A 24,579-nucleotide genomic window follows, 5' to 3' on the forward strand; every position below is an offset into this window, starting at 1 on the left:
TCCTGGCAAAAGAAGAAAAGTGAAGAACCTTGGCTTCAGAGGAGATCGTTATATGGGAGCTTTGTAAACACACCTTCAAACTATGGGAGGCTTAGTTTAGGTTATTGGTTCTTTGGATATAAACACCACAATAGATGTACTCTTGGCAATGCCATCCAAATTTTTAGCTCATCAGTGCATTAGCAGGGAAAACTCATTAAATTTAGACTGTCTGATCTTATATCTTCTGCATGCTCTGTGCTATTTTGCAGCCAAGGCAGACCAGGCAGTGGTTAAGTTGCTAAAGATTCAGTGGTTAAGTTGCTCAACTAGGAGAAGACCTCACATGTAATCATCAGTTTTCTTGAATGTCAGTAGGTCTCTGTTTCCCTGTGTGAAACGGGGAATGCTGTTTTGCACCTTTGGTTGAGGATAAAATTCCTCTACTTTTTGGTGAGGTACTTGGAGAACAGGTGATAATGGTCACCATGCAAGAACCTAACCTGAACATGCTTTGGAGCTCAGAAGAATTGATCAGTCATCCAGTGCACAAATTGTAGTGTTGACTCAGCTGCACAAAGGAAATACAGGGCGAGAATCAAACCTGTTCCATTTAAGAGTTTTGAGTACAACTGCTAAGCCAGTGGTTTGTCTAATGACAGCTTTATTTGTATTAATTATTTAATCTGGAATGACTTTATTTGGAGCATGATTGCAGTAGTGACAATAATTTTCACATAGAAAACTGTATAGTTTTAATCATTTTATCTGTTCCCTTGGTAAAATGACCCTGGATGGATCCCATCTGGTGACACTGGAATGATAATATGGCCTGGACAATGAAGCATGTTTGTGTGGAGGCTGGGCAAGTTGCTGTATTACCTTAGAGTGCTCATGTATGGCTGAAAATCAGCCTAAACTGCAGTCTGTGTAGGCAGGCGTATAGAGGTCACCAGAACTTTATACACATGGAACTTAACAATTTGTGCTGTTTCGCCTCAAGGTTTCTGCTTTACATGTAGTCTTGTGCAAGAGTGGAGTGAGTATAACCTGGGTTTGTTTGTTATCTTGCAGATTGTCATAGTTGTGTGTTAGCTCAAGAAAAGCCCTGTGGAAATTTGGAAATGCTGCAAGTCCCAAGTGCAAAGTCCTGCACCTGGGTCAAGGCAGCTGCCAGTGTCAGTACAGGCTGGAGGATGAAGGGATTGAGAGCAGCCCTGCAGGCCGGGGGTACTGGTGGATGAGAAGCTTGACACGGCCCAGCAAATGTGCACTCACAGCCCAGAAAGCCAGCTGTGTCCTGGGCTGCATCAGAAGGAGTAGATGTAGCTGGCAGGTCAGGTGAGGTGATTCTACCCCTCTGGTCCACTCTGATGAAGACCTCACTTACAGTGCTGCATCCAGCTCTCAAGTCCTCAGCACAGCAAAGACATGGACCAGTTGGAGTGGGTCTGGAGGAAGGCCACAAAAATGATCAGAGGAATGGAACACCTCTTCATGAAGAAAGGCTGAGAGAGTTGGGGCTGTTTCCCCGGAGAAGAGGAGGCTCTGGGAAGGCCTTATTGCAACCTTTCAGTGCTTAAAGGGAGTTTATAAGAAACAAGGGGACAGACTTTTTAGTAGAGCCTGGAGCAATAGTGCAGGGGGTGATGGTTTTAAACTGGAAGAAGGTAGATTTAATATAAGGAGGAAATTTCTTAAAATGAGGCTGATGAAACACTGGAACAGGTTGCTCAGAGAGGGGGTAGATTCCTCATACCCAGAAACATTCAAGATCAGCTGGACAGGGCTCTAAGCACCTGCACTAGTTGAAGACATCCCTGCTCATTGCAGAGGGGTTTGAACTAGGTGACCTTTAAAGGTGCCTTCCAATGCTAACCATTCTATGATTTTGCAAGTGCCATCTGTTTACTTCTGTTCAACATGCTGTATGGAGAGGCAACTATCACACATGCTTCATGGTTAGCCCAAGGTATATGCAGTTGTCATGACATAGTGCAGCCCAGGCAAAAATTTTCTATTACTGTTGTCTGGTGGAGGACATGATCCTGCTTCAGGATCAATGCTGTGTGGAAGCATTTTGAGTGCTTCATCCTGAAGAAGCCACCTCCAGTGTGGGCTAAATTGTTTCTCTAGTATGTCCCTCTTAAATCAGGGAGAGAGAAGTCTGCCTAAGCAAGATATGTATGTTCATGCTAATGCACTGGTTTTAGATCTTTTGACTTTTAAATTGATGTCATGATGTTTAATTATTTTTCTTTTGCATTGATTTAAAATTAGACTTTCTTTTGAATTGGGTCTGATTCAACCTTGGTGATGTCACTGAAGGTGCTGCTCTTGAAGGTAGTAAATTATTGTAGTTCAGGGAGGTTTTATTTTGTTACATACCAAGAAGTTTCCTTTCAGCCTGAGGAGGTGCTCCAACAAATTTGCATTGCAGCAGGCTGGGTGGCAACACTAACGCATTGTGGTAAGCAGCAGTTCCCTTGTGGCTGCTGTCTCAACCTAGAGTGGCATTTTACAGGGGCAGCATCTACTATTGGTGTTCCTAGCACTGCTGCAATTACAGTTCAAATAGAAAGATTACAAATTATATGCAAGTTAAAATGTCTCCTAGTGATTTGCTGCTGTGAGCAGTGCAATTAGCTGCAGTATGTAAAATGCAGCTAATCGCTGCCTTTTCCAGCTGGCAAGGAGGGACTTGTTCAAGAAGGCTATTTGAAGATGATACTAAAAAGTTTGCAAATTCTGATGGTTTCCCCCCGTCCCCAAATTTAGTTGTTGAATTGTCAGTTCAAAATCTGGATGATGTATGGGCTGAAGTCTTTTGAGTTCTTACTCATTAAAGAGAGAAACCTGTGGCCGAATGTAGTTGTAAGAACGAAAGCACTTTTAATCTAATCTGTAAATTCCATGCCTTATTTTCATTAAAAAACCCACTCTTAAGTGCATTTTTCTGTTAACTGTGAGCAAATTATTTTTTTGCCTTCAGTGGAAAATAGTGTGTAAAGTAGCCAGCTGCAGCAGCAAGGCAAACAAAGTAAAGAATAAGTTACCTTTTTTGTTCAAGTTTTTGTTTTGGTTTTTTTTTTTTTTAGCCAGCAAATGTGAAATCCTATACCAGGTGACTGAAAAATTGAAGTGGGAAAACATACGCCAGATGCATGAAAATTTTAGTAGCTGCCAAATGTGCCTTTTATCAAAAAACATCTAATATTTTTTAAGAGAAGGGTAGATGAAGGTAAACGATCAGGGGTGCATGTTGTTGGAATTGCTTTGGACAAGTTTGTTTGAATCTACTTTGGAATAAACCTTTGTGAAAAGAACAACTTTTAGGTTCCAATAAGTTTGTTCAGGTGCGTGTGTATATTTGCCTTTGTTTGCTGGCATGATTACTTGCCAAAACAAGTGTTAAAAGCTATATCAGTCCAGTTGTAAAAAGGAAAAAAAAAAAAAAAAAAAAAAAAAAAAAGCTGGCACATTTGATGACCTGTGTACGTAAGTGTCTGTAGGTGATCTTTGTATGCTGTGTCTGCAGTGGTATTCAGATTGCATTTAAGTGAAAATTTAATAGTGGCTGTTACCTTTTGGCATTAAAAGATGTGTCCTAAAAATAAAGTAATTTTTAAAAGCCTTACGCATCACAGAAGTGTACACTTTTGAATATGTAAGATGTACTGAAAGTCTTCGTAGCATGAGTCTGGCTCCCTTAAGCTTAAATACTGTGTGCTTTACATAAAGAGCAATTATGAATCTGCTACAGAAGTAGGTTTTGCTCAGGGTAGAAAAATACCAATAGACAGAGTAGCTTGTGAGCAGAGGGAACTGTGAGGAGTGGAAGACAAATAAGCAAGGCGTAGGACACAAAGTAGCATTTTTTAACTGTGTTATTCTCTGCCACAGGATTCTTCATTGTAGGTGTTACTCCAGCTCTGCGGCTTTCTGTTCAACACTGCCTCAAAGGATCTGCAGTCTGTGGGTAAATGCTGTCACTTGAATTGTACAGTATGAATTTTTTTAGGTAGGTAATTTCATACAAGAGCTTACATCTTGTCTCCTTGTTGAATCAAATCACAGTAAAGAAAGGGACGTTATGTTAATGTCTTGTATCTGGTAATAGGCAAAATGTGCTTTCAAATAACAGAGTGAGTAGATGAAATCACTCGCGGCTAGAAGCTGTTGATTATTTGTGGTAGCCCTCTCCCTCTTACCCCCCCCAGAAACCAACCAGTGGCTTAAGACAGTACTACCCATGCCCCAGCTCCTCCTCTTCAGGCATGAGCAATGGGCCCTGACAACTTTTTTGTAGAGTTTGTAGAAAGCAACTGGATTCCTTGTAACCAGCTGAAGTGGGTTTTGCCCTTACTGAGGAATATTTGTACTTACACATGTCCATGACTTCTACTGAGGTGAAAATACTTGTAAGAACTTGTAGAAGAATCCAGGATACGTTGCAACTCCAGGGTAGAAGAGGGTAAAGTGTCTACGTTATATTAATTTAGAAGTAGCCTTAGTAATGCTGGAATGTAACACATGTTTGCAGGTGTCAGCTTGGGGAGGTGTGAGCACCTTGGGCTAAGTTGTCCCTGCCTGTGGTGTCACTATTTTGGACCTGCTGAGAATGCAGCAAAGGCAAGGTAGTTGTGATAAAAATGAAGTTACATCTTTTAAAAAAAGAACCCAGGTATGTGACAGGCATTTGTGATGTACAGGAAGATATTAAGATCTCTCAGAGTTGGATAGTTGATATTGCAGTGATGTGTATGTCAGGTAAGACTCTTGGAATTTTTTTTGTGCAAGTTCATATGTCTGTAATAGAAGCAGCAGCAGGAGTAAAGGAGTTGGAGGAAGAAGCTGAAGAAATGTCAGCTGCAGCAATAGAATCTTGAACTGAAACCTAGAGAGTGAATCAGCTGAGTGCTGGGTAAGATTCTGGGAACCAGAGGTATGGGAGTACTCTTCTCATAATGACCGTGTGTGCTGGGGAACAGGATTTTGTGTGTGCCTCAAAGGTCATCTGAGTAAAGTGTTCCTTCTAATGGCTGTAACCTTATGTCTGATACAGTGCAAAAGAGGCAATGTTTTTTAAAAGCAACATTTATTTGGCACAGGAAGAAAAACAATCCAGAGCACACATTTATACTAAAGGTGAATTTGGATTGGACCCTGCAAGAGATTGTGTGTTTCTGTGTGGCACCGAGTGTCATTCAATCATTTTATTAACATTTGCAGATTCTGAGCGGGTACAAGGACATCTCAAATGGTAAGTATAGGACTGGAAGTAAGAACACACAGGATCAGAAAGAAATAACCATCAATGCTGACCATGCCTTAAATCACTAAAACAGAAGCTAAAATCCACGTGCATTTTACATGCAAGGGTCTGCCACTTTGGAAGGATTTCCTCACCCAGGAGATGGTAGCTGGTAGGTTTTCCCCTTTGTCCTGTTTCTGTTTTGGCATCTGCCTGGCAAGTGTGAGGAGCAAATTTGTTCTCTAAAAGCGTTGTAATATATGAGACCAAAGACACAAACATCAGAGCCCTTGACAGCATCAGTGCACAGTGGAAACTCTTCTGTGTTGATACAACAAATAGGTCTGTCCATGGCTGATTCCTTTGAAGAACAAACAGGTTTTGCTGATGCTTCAGTTATAAGTATCTGGCGCTTCTGGTGTATTTCTATCCTAGCCCTGCACTGTCTGACTGAAAGCTGTGAAGTTCTAGGAAGTGTTTGTGATGTGGAGCAGCTTTAGTGAAAGGATGTGGGAATTTGCAGTTCAATGAGGATGTGAGGGAGAGGCAAAGAGACTGAAGATTTTTTGTCTTTAAAAACCTTAAATTAAAAAAAAAAAAAATCTTCCCAGGATAATTCTAAAAGCTCAGGCAGAAGAGGGCTGTGTGTGAGGGTGCTGCTTTTAGTAAGGAAAAGTGGATTTGGGGGAACTATTTTGAGTCCAGTAAAATCTATAGGGCAGACATCAGCTAAAACAATTTTATATCTGGTGTATAGCTTCATCGCTTTCTTGAAATATTGGGAAAACTTTGATTGAGATAAAGGATGAATTTTTTCTGTCCACAAGGAGACAGACCTTGTCCACAAGGCTTGTAACTTTGAGCATATGGCACCATCGCTTTTTCCTGCTCTAATGCCCCAATTTTAGCCAGAAGACCTGCTCTGAAGCAGGGTGCTGCACATGATGGGACTTGCAAGGTGGTGTCAGGCCAAAGAGAATTAGCAAAGAGTATTTCAGGTATAACACAGACCAGGAGTCAGGACACTGGTTGACTGTGACAGAGTCTGCATTCATCCACTGTAGGGACAGGGTGGAGAAGAGTCTCTTGCAGCCTCAACCTGTGTCACCTGCTTGGAGACACAGGCAATTCCAACAGCAGGAGCAGAGATTCACACAGCAGGAGGCAATTCAAGAAACAGCACACTGCATAAAAGGTGAAGGAGGATTTTGGGAAGCAATGGAAGTCCAAAAGAAATGAAGCTGCTGATTAAGCAGTACAAAGCCCAGGTCCTTCAGTTGATGCTTCTTAGACCTTCTCAAACCAGCGAGGTATTGCAAGCTGGCCTCCTGGAAAACATCTTTGATGGTGGTTTTTCTTTGGAAGAAAGGGGAATTTCAGACTTCTGGCCGGGATGTCAAGGCTGACAAGGTAGCCCCTCTTTTGTGGGTAAGCCTGAATTAGACCTGTCTTGAATTTGGAAGAGCAAAATTGTATGGCAAATCAAGCAGCATTAGGGGATGAGGGGGAGGAGAAGATAGTGGGATTTGTCCAGAGCTTTCCAAAACTCTGAGGAAAGTTAACTCAGGCAGGGGTGAAAGCTAGCAAGTCCCTGTGCTTATTGGACCTGCTGGCTGAGCTCCTGTTTCAACCCATAGCCTGGCCCTGCCCTGCGCTAAGAAGAGCAGGATACGTTTTTAAGGCAGTCGTGACAATCTCCTCTCCCCCACCCCTCCACCTACTGTGTTAGTCAGGGGGGATTTTGGGGCCTCGCTGTCTGTCTCCACCCTCAGGGACCTGGGGAAGCACTGTTGCACTTAGGCTGTGGCCTGCCTTTCTTGGGGCTGCTTATTTCTTTTTGAAGAGCTTGCGGAAGGAGCTCCGGAAACCCCCCTTGGGCTCGTGCCGTGGGTTGTGGTCGCTGAAGGATGTTTGCTCATTGTCATCCTTCTGGCAGAACCTGGTGTTGTCTTCTGCATGGAGCTCCTAAAAGGGAAAAGACAATTTAACCAGCATTTGAAACCTCACATCCTTGTCCCCTTCTCTCTCACTCTCTCTCTCTCTTGCTGTGTTAGGAGGAACCTGGTGGGTGAGGAGGTGCTGGCAAGGCTGGGAAACAACAACAGGTCTCTCATGCCTCAGCAGCACTGGTACCTTGGCAGGGAGTTTGATGCTGGCTCTGAGGTGGAGGCAGTGGCAAAGGAGTGGAGGGATAAGCATTGTCAGCAGAAACTGGAGCCTTCCTTGCTAAGCTTTTTGTTAATGGGATCTTACTTATTGGAGCCCCTTTTCCAATAAGGGAGCAAGCCAGCATGGGGAGCTGAAGGAACTTCCCACCCTATCCTTGCTCATGAGCTCTGTTTACCCTAGGACAGAGAGGCTTCAGGCTTCTTGAGCTGATACAGTGAGAGACTTCTGTTGGCTCTGCTGCTGCCCGGTTTTATATCTGTATAGCAAGACCTCATTAGCACACACACCTTGTGGTAAAGGTGTCGCTAAAAGATGACACTCACTTTTCAGGAGAGTGCAAAGTTCCTCTCAGCAAGGCTCTGGACAAGTCCCTTTTTCTCCAGTTCTGCCTACCACTGCCACATTGGTCTCCTTAGCTCTGTGGGGGAGAATATGTCCTGCAGCTCTGGACTAGCTCTACGTGTGGATGCTGATGTGGGCCAATAGCTCTGCACAGGTGAGTGCCAAAAAGCTCACATGCTTCTGTTTCTGGGAGGGTTGTGTCCCCATGGCTCTTCTCCCTTTTGCCTCATCTCCCCTGCTCAGCTTTCCTCCGCTTCTTTCAGTCAGTAGGCTTTTCCCTGTCTTTTCTTTTGAGGTTTTCTTACTGCCTTTTCAGTCAGACTGTTGTAATTTCCATCACCATCTGCATCTTGCCTCATATTAACAGGAGGGTGTTTCTTCAGGGAGCACAGAGAGAACTAGCTGAAGACCTAACAGTACCCTCAGACTCATCCCCAGGAATCTTGAAGGGTAAGGGTATCTTCCACCCTTTTTTGTGAGAGTCAGTTCAAAGCTGACTCTGAACAGGCACAGCAGACTGTGGAAACATTGTTCCGGCAAGACCTGCTGTCCCTGAAGGGCTAGAGTGCCTCCTGCCCTGCTTGTGGTTGTCTGAGGGACACGATTGCTGGGCTCTCTCTGTAGCATGTGTCTATGATCCATGCAACACTCTGGTAAAACAAAACCCATGGATCAGGTCCTAGCTGGTGTAAATGGTCTGAGTTCCTTTGAGTCATGCCGGTTCACACCGGCCTAGGATCTGATACTATTGATTTTTTTAACCCAGCACCTTTTTAATGGGGTGCCACCTTATAGCACTGATTTTGAGCAGCTTTGCTCATACAGACTCTGGTCAGATATAACATTTACTTGTGAGGGAGGGAAGCTCAGTGACAGCTAGAGACACACAAGGTGCTAGCTCGTCTCAGGGGTACTCTAGCTGTCACTCAGCCAGCTGTGTGCTTCATCCCATGCTTGTTCCTGGGGAAGATGAGTGTCAAAAGGAGCTGCCTTGTCCCTCCCTTGGGCATGTGTTTTATATATGTAGATGAGGAGTTTGAGCGTGTGGACATGGGAAGCTATTTTGGCATGTTCTGCCCTAACTGTATCTCAGATCTTTTCCCCTGCTGCTGCTGGCGCTTCTGCTCTGCCACGTGCCTTTTTTTTTTTTTTTTTTTTTTCTTTTTTTTTTTTCTCTCCTCCTACTTAAGCCTCCTTACTTCCAAAAAGCTCTGTTTTTCACCCGCTCCTCTCTGTGGGGGGAAGTAGCTCCTTTGGGAGCTTCGAGCTGAGGCTGAGATCATGTGAGGCTGGACATTCCTCTCCTGCTTCTGCTGCAGCCGGCTCCCGCTGCTGCTCCGTGTGCTGTAGAGTCGGGTGTTCATGCCCTCAGCACTTCTTGGCAGCTCCTTCAGAGACCTACTCAGCTGCTTGCCTTTGCTGTGGAACATCTCACGTTTGTAAGTACTGCTGCTTACTGGAGTGCAGCTCTTAGGCAATGGCTGTAAGGCATGATCTGTCCTCTCTGGTTCTGACGTGAAGTTAACAGGCCTAAGGAAGCAAATGTCTAAACTGGACTCAGAAGAAGCTGGGGAGCAATTCTCAAAGAGGGCAAGGTTTTGGAAAGCATCATCTTCATAGGGACCTGGCAAGGTGAAAACCTCCCCAGGGTAGTCAAACTCTTCATAGCTTGGTGCAAAGTTCCTCGCATCCTGCAACAGCTCCACGGAGGTCCTGATGGCTCTCTCAGTGTTCCCCACTGCATCAGCTGGTGGTGCTTCGTACTCCATTTCAGGGATGGATTGTAAGGGGGCTGTCAGAGCCTTGAGTTCCTGCTCTGTGAGCTGAGAGGATGAAAGGATGTTCTCTGGCCTCTCATGTTTTCTGCTTTCCATTTCCCAGTCAGGGGGCTTTACAGCCTGGATGTTCTCTATCACAGTTGGCTGGGGTTTCTTCATCTGGGGCATCAGATGCCTTTAAAATAAGAAGTAAAAGAAAACAAAAAACAAAATAACCGAAACAAAAACAAACCAAACAAAAAACAAACAAAAAAAGTGGGATACTAAAGGGTGACTGAGAGACAGCATGACAAGCCTCCCTCCCCCCCTCACTCCCCAGGCCCATTCTCTTAAGGTATTTTCACATCTTGGAGAAGAGTATCAGAGCTGCCACTAATAGAAATTGCCTGACTGAGTTAGCAGGACCAAACTTGCAGAGGCAGAACTGCTTATCCAGTAACTTTGTCTGATTTACATACTCTGCACCATGAAATTAATAGAAACTGAGATGAGAAGCCAACTGCTCCATCTGTCTTCTGTTCCCCTGCACTCTGTATTTTTACTTTCCTTCTCTTTATGTAACATAGGGGTTGTGTCTTACTCTCATGTGGCCTGATTGTCTTTTCAGGTAGAAAAGGTTCTTCTCTTGAGTAAGAAGCCTGTGTCCCCAGAAGTATGTCAGGAGTACTGTCAATACAGAGGGCTCATACCCTCTGTGTGTTACTGGCAAGTTGTCAGAGAATACGGCACTGGATGAGATATTAGGTGCAGAGTGTGCACCTCCATGGCTTTTTACAAAGACTAGTTAGTAAAGTCCCACTCCTGTCTTCTAGGAACATAGAGAATGAACTGGGGGAACAGAAAACTTGTGACGTTCAAGATGTGCATAGCTCTGCATCTGGGGCAAGATAAGCCCACACATCAGACCAGGCTGGGAGATTTGGGTTGAGCAGCAGCTCTGGTGTGAACATGGGGTTCTAGCCAATGCCAGGGTAAAGATGAGCTGACAGCATGCTCTCATGGCAAACAAGGCAAACCTGGCTGGAGATGTATGAGGAGCTGCCTGGACAGCCAAGTCTGGGAAGTTGTTTTCCCCAACTTTGTTCTGTGCTGATGAGGGGCCACCTGCACCCATGTTGGGTCTTCAGTTCAGGAGGAATGGGGGGGGCACCAGCTGAGGCCACCAAAATGAGGGCCTGGAGCATTACAACTGTGAGGGAAGGGAGATTGCCTTGGGTAGTCTGGTGAGGAGGTGGCTAGGGACTGATCTAATAACATTGGCATTTGAGGAGGACTGGGTGATAAAGCCAAACTCTTCTTGCTGCTGTCAAATGATACAAAGAATCACATCAGCCACAAACTGCTGATATAAGAATAAAAGGCACGTCTAGTGTGCTTCTCTGATCCCTCTCAGCACCTATCAGTAGGCTAGATATGGCCAAAGATTGATGGGTGCTACCAGGAGCTCTGTCTTTCTTGAATTAGTCTTGTCTATTTGAACCCATTTGCACTCGCATCTTGTGACAGTGAGTCCCATCATTCAGTGAGATGCTGTGTGGGAAAGTATGTTTTTGGCAAGTCTGAGATCTTTGAAAGCCTTCTACAAGGATAATAGGCTTACGGGGTTGTCGTGCCAGAGGAAGGTGCTGGTGGGAATGACTGTATTGTCTCTTCAGAATGGATCCCGCTGTCCCGGATAGATGCTGCACTGGGTGTTGGAGAAACCTCTTGGCTCGTACACTGGGAGGTGAGACCTTTGTAAAGTTTTACCAGGGATGACCTGAGGGAGGAGAAATCCATCGTCGTGCTAAGAAATAAGGCAGGGAATGAGCACGAGCACGTAGAATCACAGAAAACAGGGCTTGGAGGGACCTTAATATTCCCATTCACCTCTTCCCAAGAAAGGACTTGTTCTACCTAGTCTGTCCCAGTCATCAGTGTTTCCTGCATTGTGTCCTGTTCTTAATGCCTGTCCTGATACTAGTCCCTCCCCAGCAGTCTGTTCCAGTCCTTGACCATATTTGGAAGCTTCCCTTTAAGTTTGATCTTGTCCTACTCCCCCAGTGAATCATCACAAGGAGCAAAGGCAAGCAGATGTCGGGGGGTTTTTTTTCAGTAAAATGTCCTGATTTCAAAGAACACTTCTGAACCACAACTTGACAGTCTACAGTCAGGGTAATTTCTATTGCAGCTCATCTCAAACGGGTTGTGGGATGCTTTTGATAACAGTACTCTTTCTAAATCTTAGCCTGTGAGGCCTTCAAGTAGCAACAGTCTTGGTGTTCACCAGGGCCCCAGCCTGCCAAAGCAGCTGAGTCCCCCTGTATTCTCCCGCTGGGGAGTGACTTTTTGCCATCAGTTTAAGGAATCAGATGTTCTGCTGTGTTTAGAAGGATTAAATTGGTTTTCCATTCATTTAGAAGTTAGAAGGACCCACCCCAAATCTGATCTCAGTTTGGAGGACAAATACCATAAGTGGGCTTTTTCCAGCATTCATATACAAAGGTCTTCGTTTTATTTCAACAGAGCAATGGGCCTGTTTATCTTGCCTGGACCTAAACCCCTGTTTCCAGGCTTGCCCCTCCACCTCCCTTTCCCTGGTGATAAAGAGAAGGAGCTGATATTGTGCTTACTTCTTCAGCTTTTTCCTCTTCTGTATAAGCAGGTCTTCATTGCATTGGAAGAGGAGGCTATAGTGTGAGATGAAAACCCGGAGGCGCTGCACACACACCAGCAGCAGGTAATAGTCAGGATGCTCTTGCTCCGTGAATTTCAGGACATTCTGGGACACAGAGGAAAGCAGGCTATTGGGAGGATGTTCTAACCCTTTCTGGGGAGAAGGTGCTGTTGGGACCTTGGATTAGTGCTCCAGAGTGCCCATGGCACTGCCCTGTGGAAGCAAGGTGGGAGCTCTTGTAGACAGGACTGGTTTCTGAGGGACGTGGACAGGGCCTGCCTTGTACTACTCCACTCCAGTGCAAACACATACATAACCACTGTAAATGTAGTCATGGGATATGTGGTGGAGTTTAGCATTGGGTAAATAAACCGATCACCTGTTTCTATAGAGCTTTCTTTTGGTGTCATTTGCTTTGATGGAAATGTTTTAGTACAATGCAGATAACCCTCCTGTGAACCAGAAATCTTTTTATCAGCAGATGCTGCATAGGAAAAATTGTTGGGTCCTAAGGAGCCTCTAGCCCTCTCAGTCTCTCAACTAACAGGCTTGTGGACAACTCAGCAAAGAGGCCAATTCTGTTACAGCAGTTAGATCAGAGCTGACAGGAAATGTACCCCATCTCTGGCCTCTTGTTCTCGCAGAGCAACAGGCAGCAGAGCTGTTGGCTTTCCAAGGGACAAAAGTTGGTTCTGTCAGGCTAAATGGAGAAACTGGCAAACAGAACAAGCTTGAGGTGAAAATTATGAAAATTATGCCATTCTCGGCTGGCTTCCCCTTTCAAAGTTTTGTTTGGGGTTTGCTTGTTGTGTTTTGGGTTCTTTTTGGTTAGTTTGGGGCCTGGGTTTTTGTGTTGTTTTCTGGGGGGGGGGGGTGTTTGTTTGTTTTGGGGGTTTATTTCTGAGTTGTTTGTTTTTTTTTTTCAGAGTCCACTGGGATTATCCAGAAGCATTGTACAGGCCTGAATATCATCTCTGTCATATATTGTGATGAGAGTTCAACCAGACAGTTTCAATCCTGGAGCCCTACCTGTAGATGAATAAGGTATTCGGGGATTCGCTGGACTATATGGAAGAAGAGAATGTAGAGATCAGACTTGATTTCTTCTTCTACCTGAAATAGAGAAACCAACTTCAGTCTTTTCTGACCCATAAAGTATGTCTGCTTCTGAATGCTCCTGAGGTTGTAATGCTGCAATGTTGGAATGCTGTAAGTAGTCACAACAGTTCACAGGACCACACCAGTCGGGTGGCATTTGTCTGTGACAGTACACTGGTCTTCATGTTGCTTCTGAAAGAAATATTTGCAACTACTTCCACCAGCAAGATTAGTCCTAAGGATTAATTCCTTAGGCTGGGGATTAGCTCACAGGGACACTCAGCCTAATTAAGTAGGAGTGTATGTTTAAAGTGCATTAGTTAAGTTTCATTGAAACCTCAGGTAGACACTATTGCTCAGAATTAAGTTCTTAGTTTAGGCCCAGGTGAATTGAAGTAAATGAGATTATTGCACTTTAAAATTACCTTTATATTTAACTTTCCTAGTATAAAGCAGGAACCAAGAGTATGAAACCAAACACCTAAAGCTGAACAGTAGAGACTGTTTTCTCTAAAGCACTTACAGTCTCACTCTTGGTCTCCCTGTTTGGATGAGTCCTTCATGTTCCAGGAGACACCATTTGCTTAGGACAGGTCTGGATAGGAGGGCCACGGGCAAGGTTTGATCTGAGATGTTACATCACAGCGGAAATACAGTGAGGAACATGTTAAATCTGAATTTTGTAGGTGCGTGTCAGACATGGCAACATTCAGGAAACTGGCATTTGGTAACAGAACAAGTGGATTGGCTGCCCATCATGGGCAGGTATAACAGGAAGAGATCCAGCCTTGCATATTGCCATCACATGTTAGTGAAGCAGGCAGGAAATTTACCTCCTTCAGGATCACCACATGGATCAGAGAGATGCATTCTGGCAGGTCCCTCAGGTAAGCAACATAGTAGTCCAGAAAATTATTCTTAAAAAAGGAAAAAAGAACAAAGAAACTTGAGATTTTTGCTCATAGACCAAATGAGAATGAGAAACTCCTATTCCCCACCATCACTCCCAGGAGTTCATTAGTGCAGCAGAGCTGCTGTGTATGAGAAACTTTGAGAGCTTGGGACTTGTCAAGAAATGCTGTTTAATGAAATGTCTTCTGCTGCTGAGCAAAAGGTATAAAGCTTTATAGGATAGGAGAGGAGTAGAGAAGCTAGAGTGGAATAAGCTTCTCTTATTTAAGACTCTTAAATTTTATAAAGCATCAGATGAGTTTTCACACATCCTTCCATGAGAGGTTCTACTGCTTGCTAGGGATTAGACAGAACTTTGCCCTGAGAAGGAGGTGCTGTTTTACGTGGGGCTACACACCACATAGGATAAAGGGCCTGCCCACCCACTTCTCATAGCTGAGCAAAGTGTACTGGGGAAGGGACAGCATAAAAAACAAACTCTCTTCACACCCTCACTGTCAATACAGACATCCAAGCTGTCGAGGCTTATCTGTGGCTCCTGCAAACCAATTTATTATAGGGCTGTGCTATGCTCTTGCATGCCCCCAGGTGGGTCTGGCAGGTGGGGTCCCTAGCCAACCATGTACTACAGCATTGGGGCTACCATGCTCCTTTTCTGGGGGGACTCCTCAAAGGAAGCTGACTGAAAGCCCTTTTGCTAGCCACAGCCTCACAGCTCCTCTGCTGCAAGATATCCTGGCCCACCTGTGGCCATCAGCACAATATCATGGCTCATAGCAGAAGAGTCCAGAGAGGTGTATAACATACCTCATCATTTGTTAACTTCAGAAAGATGTCTCCTAGGATCCCTTGTCGTGGCCAGCTCAGGACTCGCTCCTGAAGAGCATGCAGTAAATCAATGTGCTGCTGGACCAGGTACCGCAAGGAGTTGGGGAAGAAACTGAAGGGAGATGAGATCAGGCTGGTTACACAGAGCAGCTCCTCAGCCCTAAGCATGTACTGCTGAAGTGTGCATTCATGGGTGGTCAGCACAGGTTTGCTTTAAACATATAGGTATTATGAACTACTTTTATTGAAGTCCTGGCTGCACCAGGAGGCCTTGTTCTGGCTGTTTATGTACATGTGGGTACCCTCTCCAGTAGGCTGTTAGAGAGGTTTGAAGGTTTCTTAGGCTTACTCTCCAGTGCATTGCATAACTGACCAGAATTTGCAGAGCTAAAAAGATCAGGGCAATGCTGCTCTGGCTAACAAAGCAAGATCATGGTCCTGAGCCATTCCATGGAGTGCCTGGGAAAGAGCTCCCCAGCGTTGTCATGTTGTCTCATTTATCAGGCCCTTGAACAAGCCAACCCTTCAATTCAGAGACAGTTGAAATGTGCTACTACCTTTCTGTCATTTTGTGCTGATTTCATGCAGAATCAGAATGAAGATGTCAAAGTATTTTGCCAGGTGGAAAAGCCCCAAGGAAAAAGAATAAAAATAAAAACTCACTTTGGAGTCTAATGCTTCAGTTTGAACTCTGTGTGTCATCTAACTGCTTAAATGAATCCACATCAGCCCATGTACCACATGTCCTACAGTGGACTTCTGTCAAATGGCTCCTTGGATGTGGGAATCCTAGGGACAGAGGAAAGAGCCCAAAAAAGAGCTAGCAAGGATTGGGCTCTCCACATGTGCCTAGGGGCTGGAAAGTGCCAGGCCAAAGCTGAGTAAGTGGGGAGAGTTCAGGAGGTATCTCTTCATGGAAACTTAAGACACCTGTCATCAGGGATAGCTTTTGCCAAGAGCTGTGTTTAACTGCTAAGATGGATTTGTTCCACTTGTCCTGTATCTGTCTCTAAATACATGTGTGTGTCTGTTTATGGTGATACCTGATGGATGGGAGCCACTTAGGCCCACAGGAGCTTCTAGAGTGGAAGCTTGTGGACTGGGAGAAGCAGGCAGTGAATCCCACCCAGGCAGGAGATATGCAAAACAACAATAGGAAATTGATGGGACAGAGGAGATTGAAATGAAGTAGTAGTGAAAGTAGTAGTGTGTAGTGAAAGTAGTTTCTTGGGCTGCAAGGTGGACAAGATGGAAGGACAGGCAGGAAAATTTTTAATCACTGCAAAAAACCTCCCAGGGCCTCCAATTTTCAATGAGAAATAAGCTCTAAGTGTTCAAAGATCTGTGTGGATGAAAGAAAAGTGGAAGAGAGGATGATGCAGAAAGAACATTGAAGAAAACTTAGGAAAAGAGAGAGCACACTAAATCAAATACCTTCTCTCTTTGGTACTCCTTTTCATATCTGGTCCTTGCAACGTGGCCTTGATCTTCAGGATTAGGGAAAGATTGATGACATATTTCCTTTCTGACTCCAGCAGCTCCAAAGCAATGTTCTGTCTTTTGGCTTCGAGAAGATAATGGTTAAGTTTAAAAATAAGGAAATGCTGACCTCAGAGACAGCCTCACATTAAGCTGGTGATATGACATTGACATTAAGTCATGAAAGGAGAAACTGTTGAAAAGTGACACTAATGTCTTGCCTGTGTGTTTTTACTTTTCCCAAAATTTAAAATTCTAGCCATTTATTTAACCTGAATTTAAAATTCTTATGTTACAGCATGCCTCAAATATGACTGGAGCCACAGTTTGCTACGAAAGCTCCAAAGCAAACATGTTTTCCCCTAATAATACATTTTGGTGGGTTTTTTTTCTAATAAGAAAAGAAGTAATCAAAGGCTAAACAACTCATACCAGGGATTCACATACAGTTTCCTGCAGAATGAGAAGCTGTGTTTTTCACCAGCTTAGGCAACTACACTGTCACAATTCCATCAGTACTCTTAACCTGACAAGTCTTGGAAAGGAGAATGGGTGATCTGGGTGCAGGGTGACTCTGTCAGTGGCACAGAACAGCTAGTAAACAGAACAGCTTGAGGCACATTCCCCTAGAAGAAAAAACTGGCTTGTGTGCCTCTGTAGAAGCTGAGCACCAAGCAGTTCATGCCACATACAAATGCAGCTTTAAGCCTCTCTAGCCAGGGTTTTATACTCTGCCCTTACCTGCCAAAGAGGGTTCACATATAATATTGTCTGCTGAGCTGTATCTGCTTTGGCCCATGTCCTTCCCTCTCTCTGGCTGCTCTTTGGAGATATATTCATCTCCCCAGTCCTTGGTGTCCTTGGGCTGCTTCCACACTGTTGATGGCAGATGCACTTTCGACTGCCCCTCTGTTGGTAAGGAAGGCTTGAGGCTGTCGTCTGTCTCTGCAGTTGCTCCTGCAATGACAAACAGCTGTATGGATCTTGGACATCTCTAGTTCACAGGTTGTGCTACAGCAGGCAGATAATCTGCATTATCATCCAGTTGAGGTACTGGATGGAGAGTATGAAGCGGGTTCTGTGCTTCACAGGTGCTGTAGCCTTGTAGCATTAGTTTACAAACAAGTGCAGTGAGTGAGCACTTTGGCTGAACCAGGTTTGCATTCTTCTGGTGTTTATTTGCAGGCTAAACAAGGTCCAAAATTAGATTCCCAGTAGAAAAGAAAAAAAAATATATATTTTAAATCTTGCACTTCAGGGTTCTAGGACACTCCGGGCCGTGGTAATATGACATTTATTGACAGATATTGTGGAAACAGAAAATATTGGAATTTGGATTTAAATGCCATTCTCAGTGGATGTAAACTGTCATGGCTCTTAATATTTCTGTTGGTGTGATGTGATTGTCCAACACTTGCAGGACTGATAGTATAAGTCTTAGACTGATAGTCTAAGACTGATAGTCTAAGTCTAATTAAATTGCACAGAAGGTAGGGGAGGTACAGGTGTGTTAGAGCCATTGAGCTGGAATTGCTTTAGTGCAAATACTTTTAATTTTTTTGCAATGAACCACTTTCCATAGATTTTGGTTTTTTCTTTGTTTCAAATGGCTTCAAGCAGAAGAGCTATTCAGAACAGTGAGTGTTTCTAGTGAACAGTGCAAAATACCTAATGGCTGGTCTCATGTCCTTTTGCTGGCCAGGGTCCTTGCTATACCCTTCTCTTACTCCTGACCAATTTTTATTTTTTCCAGAAAAACTCCTGTGTAACTATTGAGGCTTGACTACAGGATTTGAAGCTGGTGGGTGAATAAGCAGCTCACCAGTTCTGCTGGTCACTGCAAAGACCAGCTCTTCCCAAATGGCAAAATCATGCTCTCATCATTCTTTGCCACAGCAAAAGCCTGAATTTTTTCTTTTTGCAAAGGCACTTAGAACCTGTGATAGCAGCAGCAGAAAGGCTCTCCTTGCCACGTATCAATCCTTTGCATTGTCTATCAGGTATTTGGCACTTGAGGGATGCAAGTTTGTCCTCACATCTCAACCATAGGTATGAAAATTGAGGTGCACAACAAAGTGAGACATTCCTGTGAAGTGCATTACCTGGAAGCATTTCTTCAGTGCACTAAAGCAAGCACTCTAATTGAATCATTACTGGATCTTGTATTTTCCTACCTGGACCTGATATAACTTTCACACTTCCTTCTCCCATTGGCATGATCCTGGTGTCAGACACTGTTGAAGAACCAAGAAGAAACTTTACAAAAGAAGACAGCTGTAGAGTAGGCTTCCTTTTGCCAAGCCCAGTCAGTATGGGTAGAGCCTCCAGTCTTTCATATTTTTCTATGGAAACACCCATGTTACTGTTGTGGCTCTAGTTGTGGTCTTTGCTTCAGCAGCTCTTGCAGGCAGGCTAATGCAGATGTCCCTGCTGTGTTTGGTGCTGTATGACTGCAGGAGAATGGGAGCAGCCTTGCCTTGTCCTTGCTCAGTAGGTGGACGTTAGGTAGAAGGCACCCAGCAGGAAGAAAAAGAGGACAGGGACATGACACAGAGACTTCTGCTGCTGTTTTGGGTGGAAAGGAGCTTACTGAAGAGTGGAGGGGTGAGACAACTGGAGTGAAAGGGGCAATAGGAGAAGTGGGTGAGAGAGGTGATTGTGCAAGAGGGATGTCAGGAAGAGGGCTAACATCACCTCAGAGTAGGGCAGGAGGGGCCATGACTGGCCAGATTCTGAGCACAACAGATACCATAACTCATGGTCATGAGATTCTGAGCACAACTCAAACCATGAGCACATGGTTTTCATCCAGTCTCTGTCTATGTGGACATGTAAAATTTATATGTTTTTAGTGTCTTCCTATCTGAACAGCAAGAGGGTGCTAGACCTGTTTAGGCCCCAAAAGTTAGTTATAGAGGAAAATGGTCCATCATTTTTCTTCTATTCCTATCTTCACAAGTGCTTGGCAGTTGTCAGTGTTTTCCTGAGCAAGGTGTAACCCTGACATCATGGGCTAGCAGCTTCTGCAGTGAAGGACAGTGATTCTCCTAGCAGCATGTATATGTGAGGAGAAGTGACTCTAGGAGCTGAGTGCATATATGTACCAGGTCTCATGTCCTCTTGTCAAATCAGCCACTGGTATGGCCCCTTAGTGACACCAGCCCAATCCCTGTGATTCTCCTTTCTGTGTTCTGCTCCCCTATATGGAAACAGATTCACAGGGTGTGTTTTTATCAGGTCCCTGCTTGGCTCTGTGTTTGTGCCACTAGCATTACAGAGAAGAAGATCCAGCACAATCCAGCTTGCCATGGAGGAGGCAAGCAGTGGCATTTGGGACACAGCGTTCACATAGCAGCATCTCCTGAATCCAGGGCAACACCACAGCTGCTATCCTGAGACACTGTGCTGAGGTGTGTGCATGAACCCAGGAGCAGAGCATTCTCTCTTTGTGCTGCTGGCACTCTTCCCCTAGTGACCTTTTTAGAGAGCTCTTTTTTCCCCAAGAAAGACACTGAATTTCTGTTTCCTACCTTTTTCATAAGTCACATTGTGTAAAAGGCTTGTAAAATCTTCATTCATCAGCACAGGTTCTGGGAGGTTAATGGATCGAAATGGGCTGCCCTGGAGAGGTGTAGGCACTGTCTGTGACCCATGATCATCCTTCTGTGCTCTTCTGTAAAAATACAAGTAATGAGACAGTTGGCAAATATGAATGCTACAGATGAAGCTCCTACATTACAGTTGTGGCAAACATCAGTTTAAGTGCAAGCACAGAGTCAGAAGTAGGACAGCTCCAGCAGAGACCAGGACAGAACAATGTTACAGATGTAATTTCCACTGTCTATTGAAGAAGGTTATTTCAGGTCTGCTTTTTGCAGAGCATATTTTATCTAATTAAATTACTTAATTAGCTAATGTCCTAGCCTAGATTTGCAAAGTGTTTGTATCAACGCAGCTGTACACCCATCACCAAAAGTGTTTTTTAAAAGGAGGCTAATCAGGGCCAAGGTGGAGAAGCTGTCTTCTTCATCACAGCAATAGTGTGGCCCAGCAGTGTGCAAACATGCTCTTGCACAACCCTGCTCAGAGGAGAAAAAGCTGGTGACAGGAAAGCAAAGCATGACTGAACTGTCAGGACTGGCTGAGTTCTGCAAGTCTTGGGAGGGGAAACTGCAGTGCTTTAGTCCATCGGGGGGTGGCTTTAACAATAGTTTGTAATGGTGAAGGGTCCAGACCTTCAACAATATTCCTGCCCTAACATGTCTCTAGCAGGTCTGTGTTTAACCAGGCCCTGGTTTCCCTGAAAGCTGCCAGGGCTATTTTGCTGTTGGAATCCCAGTAAGGTGGGGGTGTTTTTTTTGCTATGTTTGCTCTGTGGGGTATGTGTCTAAAAGCCTGGGGTGAACTGAAGGCTAGAGCTTCCAGTAATAATCATGGTTGATAAACATATCCAGACAGGAAAAGATTAGGAAACTGAGCTATAAGCAAATTAACAAAATGGACACCACTGCTAATTAGCACTTCTGGAGCCATGGAGTTTGACTTCTTACTTAGCTTTTACTTTCCGCGATTCCCGCCGCTTCTCTTGCTGCAGCTGCTCAATTTTCTGTTGCATTTCCTCCTGCTTGGCACTGATTTCTTCTATCATTGACTTTGCATCGCTGAGCTCCTCCTGAGAAACACAGACAAAAGCACAGCATTCCCGGGGTACCTATCAGACTTAAGTAGCACAGCTTTGAATTCTGGTTGGTGTGCACTAGAGATGCTTTGGGGGCTGTGGAGAGTGGCTCTGCATATTCTGCCTTTGTGAGTCCAATTTAAGTAATACATGGCCATGCATAGCATGGAAGTTCTTAATTCAACTACAGGCAACTCACCCAAGCCAGTGTGATGCCACGTGGTTAGGGCACTGGTGGGAGATGAAGAAATAGGGCTTCTTCCACCATCAACTGAAAGCACTGGGAGGACTCCTGCCATTAATGGCATTCAGAGGTGAGCCTACGGACACGTTTCCTTCTGCAGTTCTCTAGTGTATGGATTCACATGTTGCACTTGGTTCAGATCCCATACTCACATGTATAAGCTTTTGCCAGTCAGCCCTTGGGAGCTGCCTTTTTTGCTTGTTTTCTTAAGGAACTGAGACCCTCCACAGCCTCCCTGTCAGCACATCCTCCCTCCGGCAGTTTCAGCCAAGCCTTACTTGGATGCAGAGCTCCATGATGCATGAAGTTCCTTGCAGGTTTCATTAATGTGAAGCAGCAGGATGACTCAAGAGTTTCTCGAAATTGAAGGAGGGAGACTATACCCAAGCAAGGAGGTGGCTTCACTAGGATCTCAACATTTGGACAGTCAACACGGGCATGAGGCAGAGGGAAAGAAGTCTTTGCCCCTCCCGTTTCTTGCATAATTCTTTTTATCTGTATTTTGAAATACCCATTTTTTCCCATAACAGTGTCCTGGATAACCATGCCTCTGGTTGCTTTGAGACTTCTGCCATGTACTCTTACACTTCTAATCATCTCACCTTGCTCACCTGGGACCACAGGGCTCCTTTTGCCTGGAACCATCTGTCTCTCCCTGTCACAGGGTCAGTAACAGGCTTTTCCAGTAAGTAGCCCTCTTTAACTTTACGAGCTGTTATTGACTCAGCAAAACCCCATGGGGAAAATTTGCCATAAAAACAATAAAACAGTTCCTCTGCCTGCCTCCTCACCGGCAGTCATTCAGTTTCTGCATGGAGAGACTGGCTGGTTTAAAGTGCCTTCTTGCAAGGGTCTATCTCCAGTCCTTTGTCTTTATCCTCTTGGGCTGCATCAAACCAAGGCAGCACTTCCTCCCAGTAGTGTGGGAATGCAACTTCAAAAGGCTTTAAGGTTTTGTGTTAATTCCCTGCTCCAGAGTGGCTTTGATTCCTGCAGGAAATGCAGGAGGCTGGGCCCAGGGAGAAGTATGGCTCAGTGCAAGCTGTGGAGGGGCCTTGTGCCTGTTGCATGTGCAGCCCAGAGCAAGGGTTGCTTGTACCCTTGGTAGCTCACAGCACTGCCTCGTGGCCCATCGAGAAGGCTGAGCAGACCAGGGTGTGGGTTAAGTTTGGGTTGGAATAGTCAGGGGAGACACGGAACCAAAGGAAGTGCGCCAGATGCACCTGAAACAATCGCCAGCTCATTTAATTTGCAAGCAGAAAGGATTAGTGGAGGCATGGAGATGCTGCCCCATGCCACCCAGGCTAATGTGACAGGTACACAGCCCCGCCACAGGTAGGTAACACTCCTACCTTGAAAGTATTGAGGGAGTTCTTCATCTCAGCCACTTTTTCTTCCATGGCACAGCGGCAGCTCTTGACCTTCTCCTCCAGGGCGTACTCTCCATGCTGGATTCGTGACAGCTCCTGCATTGCTTCTGTGAAACCCGCCTTCAACTCAGAGGCTAATGCCTGTAACTAGAGGAACCACAAACATGGTGGGCTCAGTCCCTCCTCCCAGATAGCAGGTGGCTATGTCCCCGAGGGTCACCCATGGTTCAGAATGGCATGAAGGCTGGGTGGAACCCATCCTGTAAGGTGCTATTCTCTTTCTTCTCCATCTATCATGGCTGGGAGATGTGGGGGGAGGTTTGGCCCCTGCTGCAGCCTCAGTACAGGGTAGGAGGTGTTTGTCTTGGCAGACAACGTGCCCCTTTTTAGATTCAGAGTTTTTCCAGCCTTCCTGGCAGTTTGCAGCCTGTCATTCTGTAGAAGGAGAGGACAGCCTGAAACACGCCAAGAAGGTTTGCAACAAGAGCAGCCAGATTATCAATCCCCCAAAGCAGCTGAGCAATCTAGAACACATCTGGTTTTGAGAAGGTCCTCCTTCCCCTCATGCTCATGGGGCTGGTGGTCTCCTCAGATAGGTCTAACACCTCCTCACTCTCTTAAGGGCTGTAGAGAAGCTCTGTCCTTGGCCAGTGGGCCCTTTCCAAGGAAGGAAGCAGCTTTTTAACTCATGGTGGGGGAGGAGCAGGAGGTTTTCTCCTGGCGTACAGCGACACTGTACCCACTCTCCCTGTTTCCTATCCCTAGAGACCCTCGCACTGCTGGAAGAGCTCACAACCTAAGCTGGAGGCAGCCGGTTGACAGCTGGGAGAAGCAGGAGACAGATGGGGCCAAGCCAGGCTGGCACAGCGAGCAGACAAGGTGGGTGTGGAGGTGGGCAGTGAGGGGAGGCAGGCAGCTTGCAGAGGGCTAAGCGGGATGGCACCCTCTTCGGGGGCAGCTCGGGCTGGCAACCCTGAACTCAGCCCCCACTGCTGTGAGCAAGGCACTTGTTCTGCCTGCACAAAGCCCACGGCAAGGTCACAGCCCAAGGCGCTTAGGAACCAGTGGTTTTTACCTTTACAACAGAAATGCGGCCTAACATCTGGTTATAAACTGAGTCCAAAACTGGAGCAGTGATGGTAAGAGGACAGCCACCCCCGGGGAACTCAGGCGCTTGAGTCCTGTAAATGGAGCAGAGATGGCTTCCGATACCTCGGGGCAATGGCATGCACCATCCTCCTCTGGTGAAGACTGGCAATGTCTTTACAGAGGACGTCTGCCTGACATCCCCACTCCTACCCCAGTGCTGACCCCACAGTCCCCAGTCTGGGCTGGCTGGACACACATTTCCAGAACTATCTGGGTAGGAGGAGCAGAGCTGACAGGAGCTGGGACAGTGCTGAGAGGAGCAGGATGCTGAGGAGATCTTTCTTCCTCAGGAAGTGAGCCCTGTCTTTTCAAACCAACTGGAGTTCCAGGCTCCTTGGTTCAACCCCTTCACCTGCCCTTCCTGGCCACAGTGGACACCTTCATGTGACACTGCTGTGTCACAGCAGTTGTCACCTGTGAGTGTAGCCCGAAGGGTTAGAAGGGCTGCTTAGGACCATGGCAGCTAGGGGAGGGCAATGACCATACTGCTTCTGACATCTCAGCCTAGGGGAGTGGGCCAGATGGTCTCAGCACCATCAGACATCCTGATGTACATGCCTGGAGAAGTGGAGGGGGATATAAAGAGCAGAAACTCTGCAAAATGTTAATATTCCCATCCCTGCTCACAGGTGCTTGCCATGCT

The 24,579-nt window shown here is 45.5% G+C and overlaps 2 protein-coding genes across 2 annotated transcripts in view; one reads left to right on the plus strand and one right to left on the minus strand.

Moving 5' to 3' along the window:
• Window positions 1-3,616, plus strand: part of SOS1 (SOS Ras/Rac guanine nucleotide exchange factor 1) — a 53,790-nt gene extending 50,174 nt beyond the window's left edge. Inside the window, exon 22 of the mRNA XM_071740025.1 lies at window positions 1,054-3,616. Coding sequence (XP_071596126.1) covers window positions 1,054-1,074 — 21 coding nt within the window. The 3' untranslated portion in view covers window positions 1,075-3,616. The remainder of the gene's footprint in view (window positions 1-1,053) is intronic.
• Window positions 3,617-5,076: 1,460 nt separating this feature from the next.
• Window positions 5,077-24,015, minus strand: ARHGEF33 (Rho guanine nucleotide exchange factor 33). The gene is made up of 14 exons (XM_071742432.1): window positions 23,863-24,015; window positions 22,770-22,934; window positions 21,046-21,167; window positions 20,026-20,168; window positions 18,670-18,729; window positions 17,237-17,452; window positions 16,451-16,580; window positions 14,996-15,128; window positions 14,110-14,193; window positions 13,208-13,291; window positions 12,135-12,283; window positions 11,123-11,308; window positions 8,944-9,697; window positions 5,077-7,198 (listed from the first exon to the last, which is right to left on the minus strand). Exons 1-14 carry the CDS (start codon window positions 24,013-24,015, stop codon window positions 7,061-7,063), a joined length of 2,517 nt encoding a protein of 838 aa, XP_071598533.1. The 3' UTR covers window positions 5,077-7,060.
• Between the last annotated feature and the right edge of the window lie 564 nt (window positions 24,016-24,579).

The sequence above is a fragment of the Heliangelus exortis genome, chromosome 3 (assembly GCF_036169615.1).
Source record: "Heliangelus exortis chromosome 3, bHelExo1.hap1, whole genome shotgun sequence".
Taxonomy (NCBI): domain Eukaryota; kingdom Metazoa; phylum Chordata; class Aves; order Apodiformes; family Trochilidae; genus Heliangelus; species Heliangelus exortis.

What these genes read in the sequence shown, in the direction of transcription:
- ARHGEF33 (XM_071742432.1), bottom strand. Translation starts at nt 24,015, where the DNA reads ATGCCATTGCCCCGAGGTATCGGAAGCCATCTCTGCTCCATTTACAGG. An exon ending in ATGTGGTGATCCTGAAGGAG is followed by an intron (nt 13,292 to 14,109) that starts GTAAATTTCCTG and finishes TCTCTATTTCAG; the next exon opens with GTAGAAGAAGAAATCAAGTC. An exon ending in AAAAACAGAGCTTTTTGGAA is followed by an intron (nt 7,199 to 8,943) that starts GTAAGGAGGCTT and finishes TTTCCCTTTTAG; the next exon opens with GAGCTCCATGCAGAAGACAA.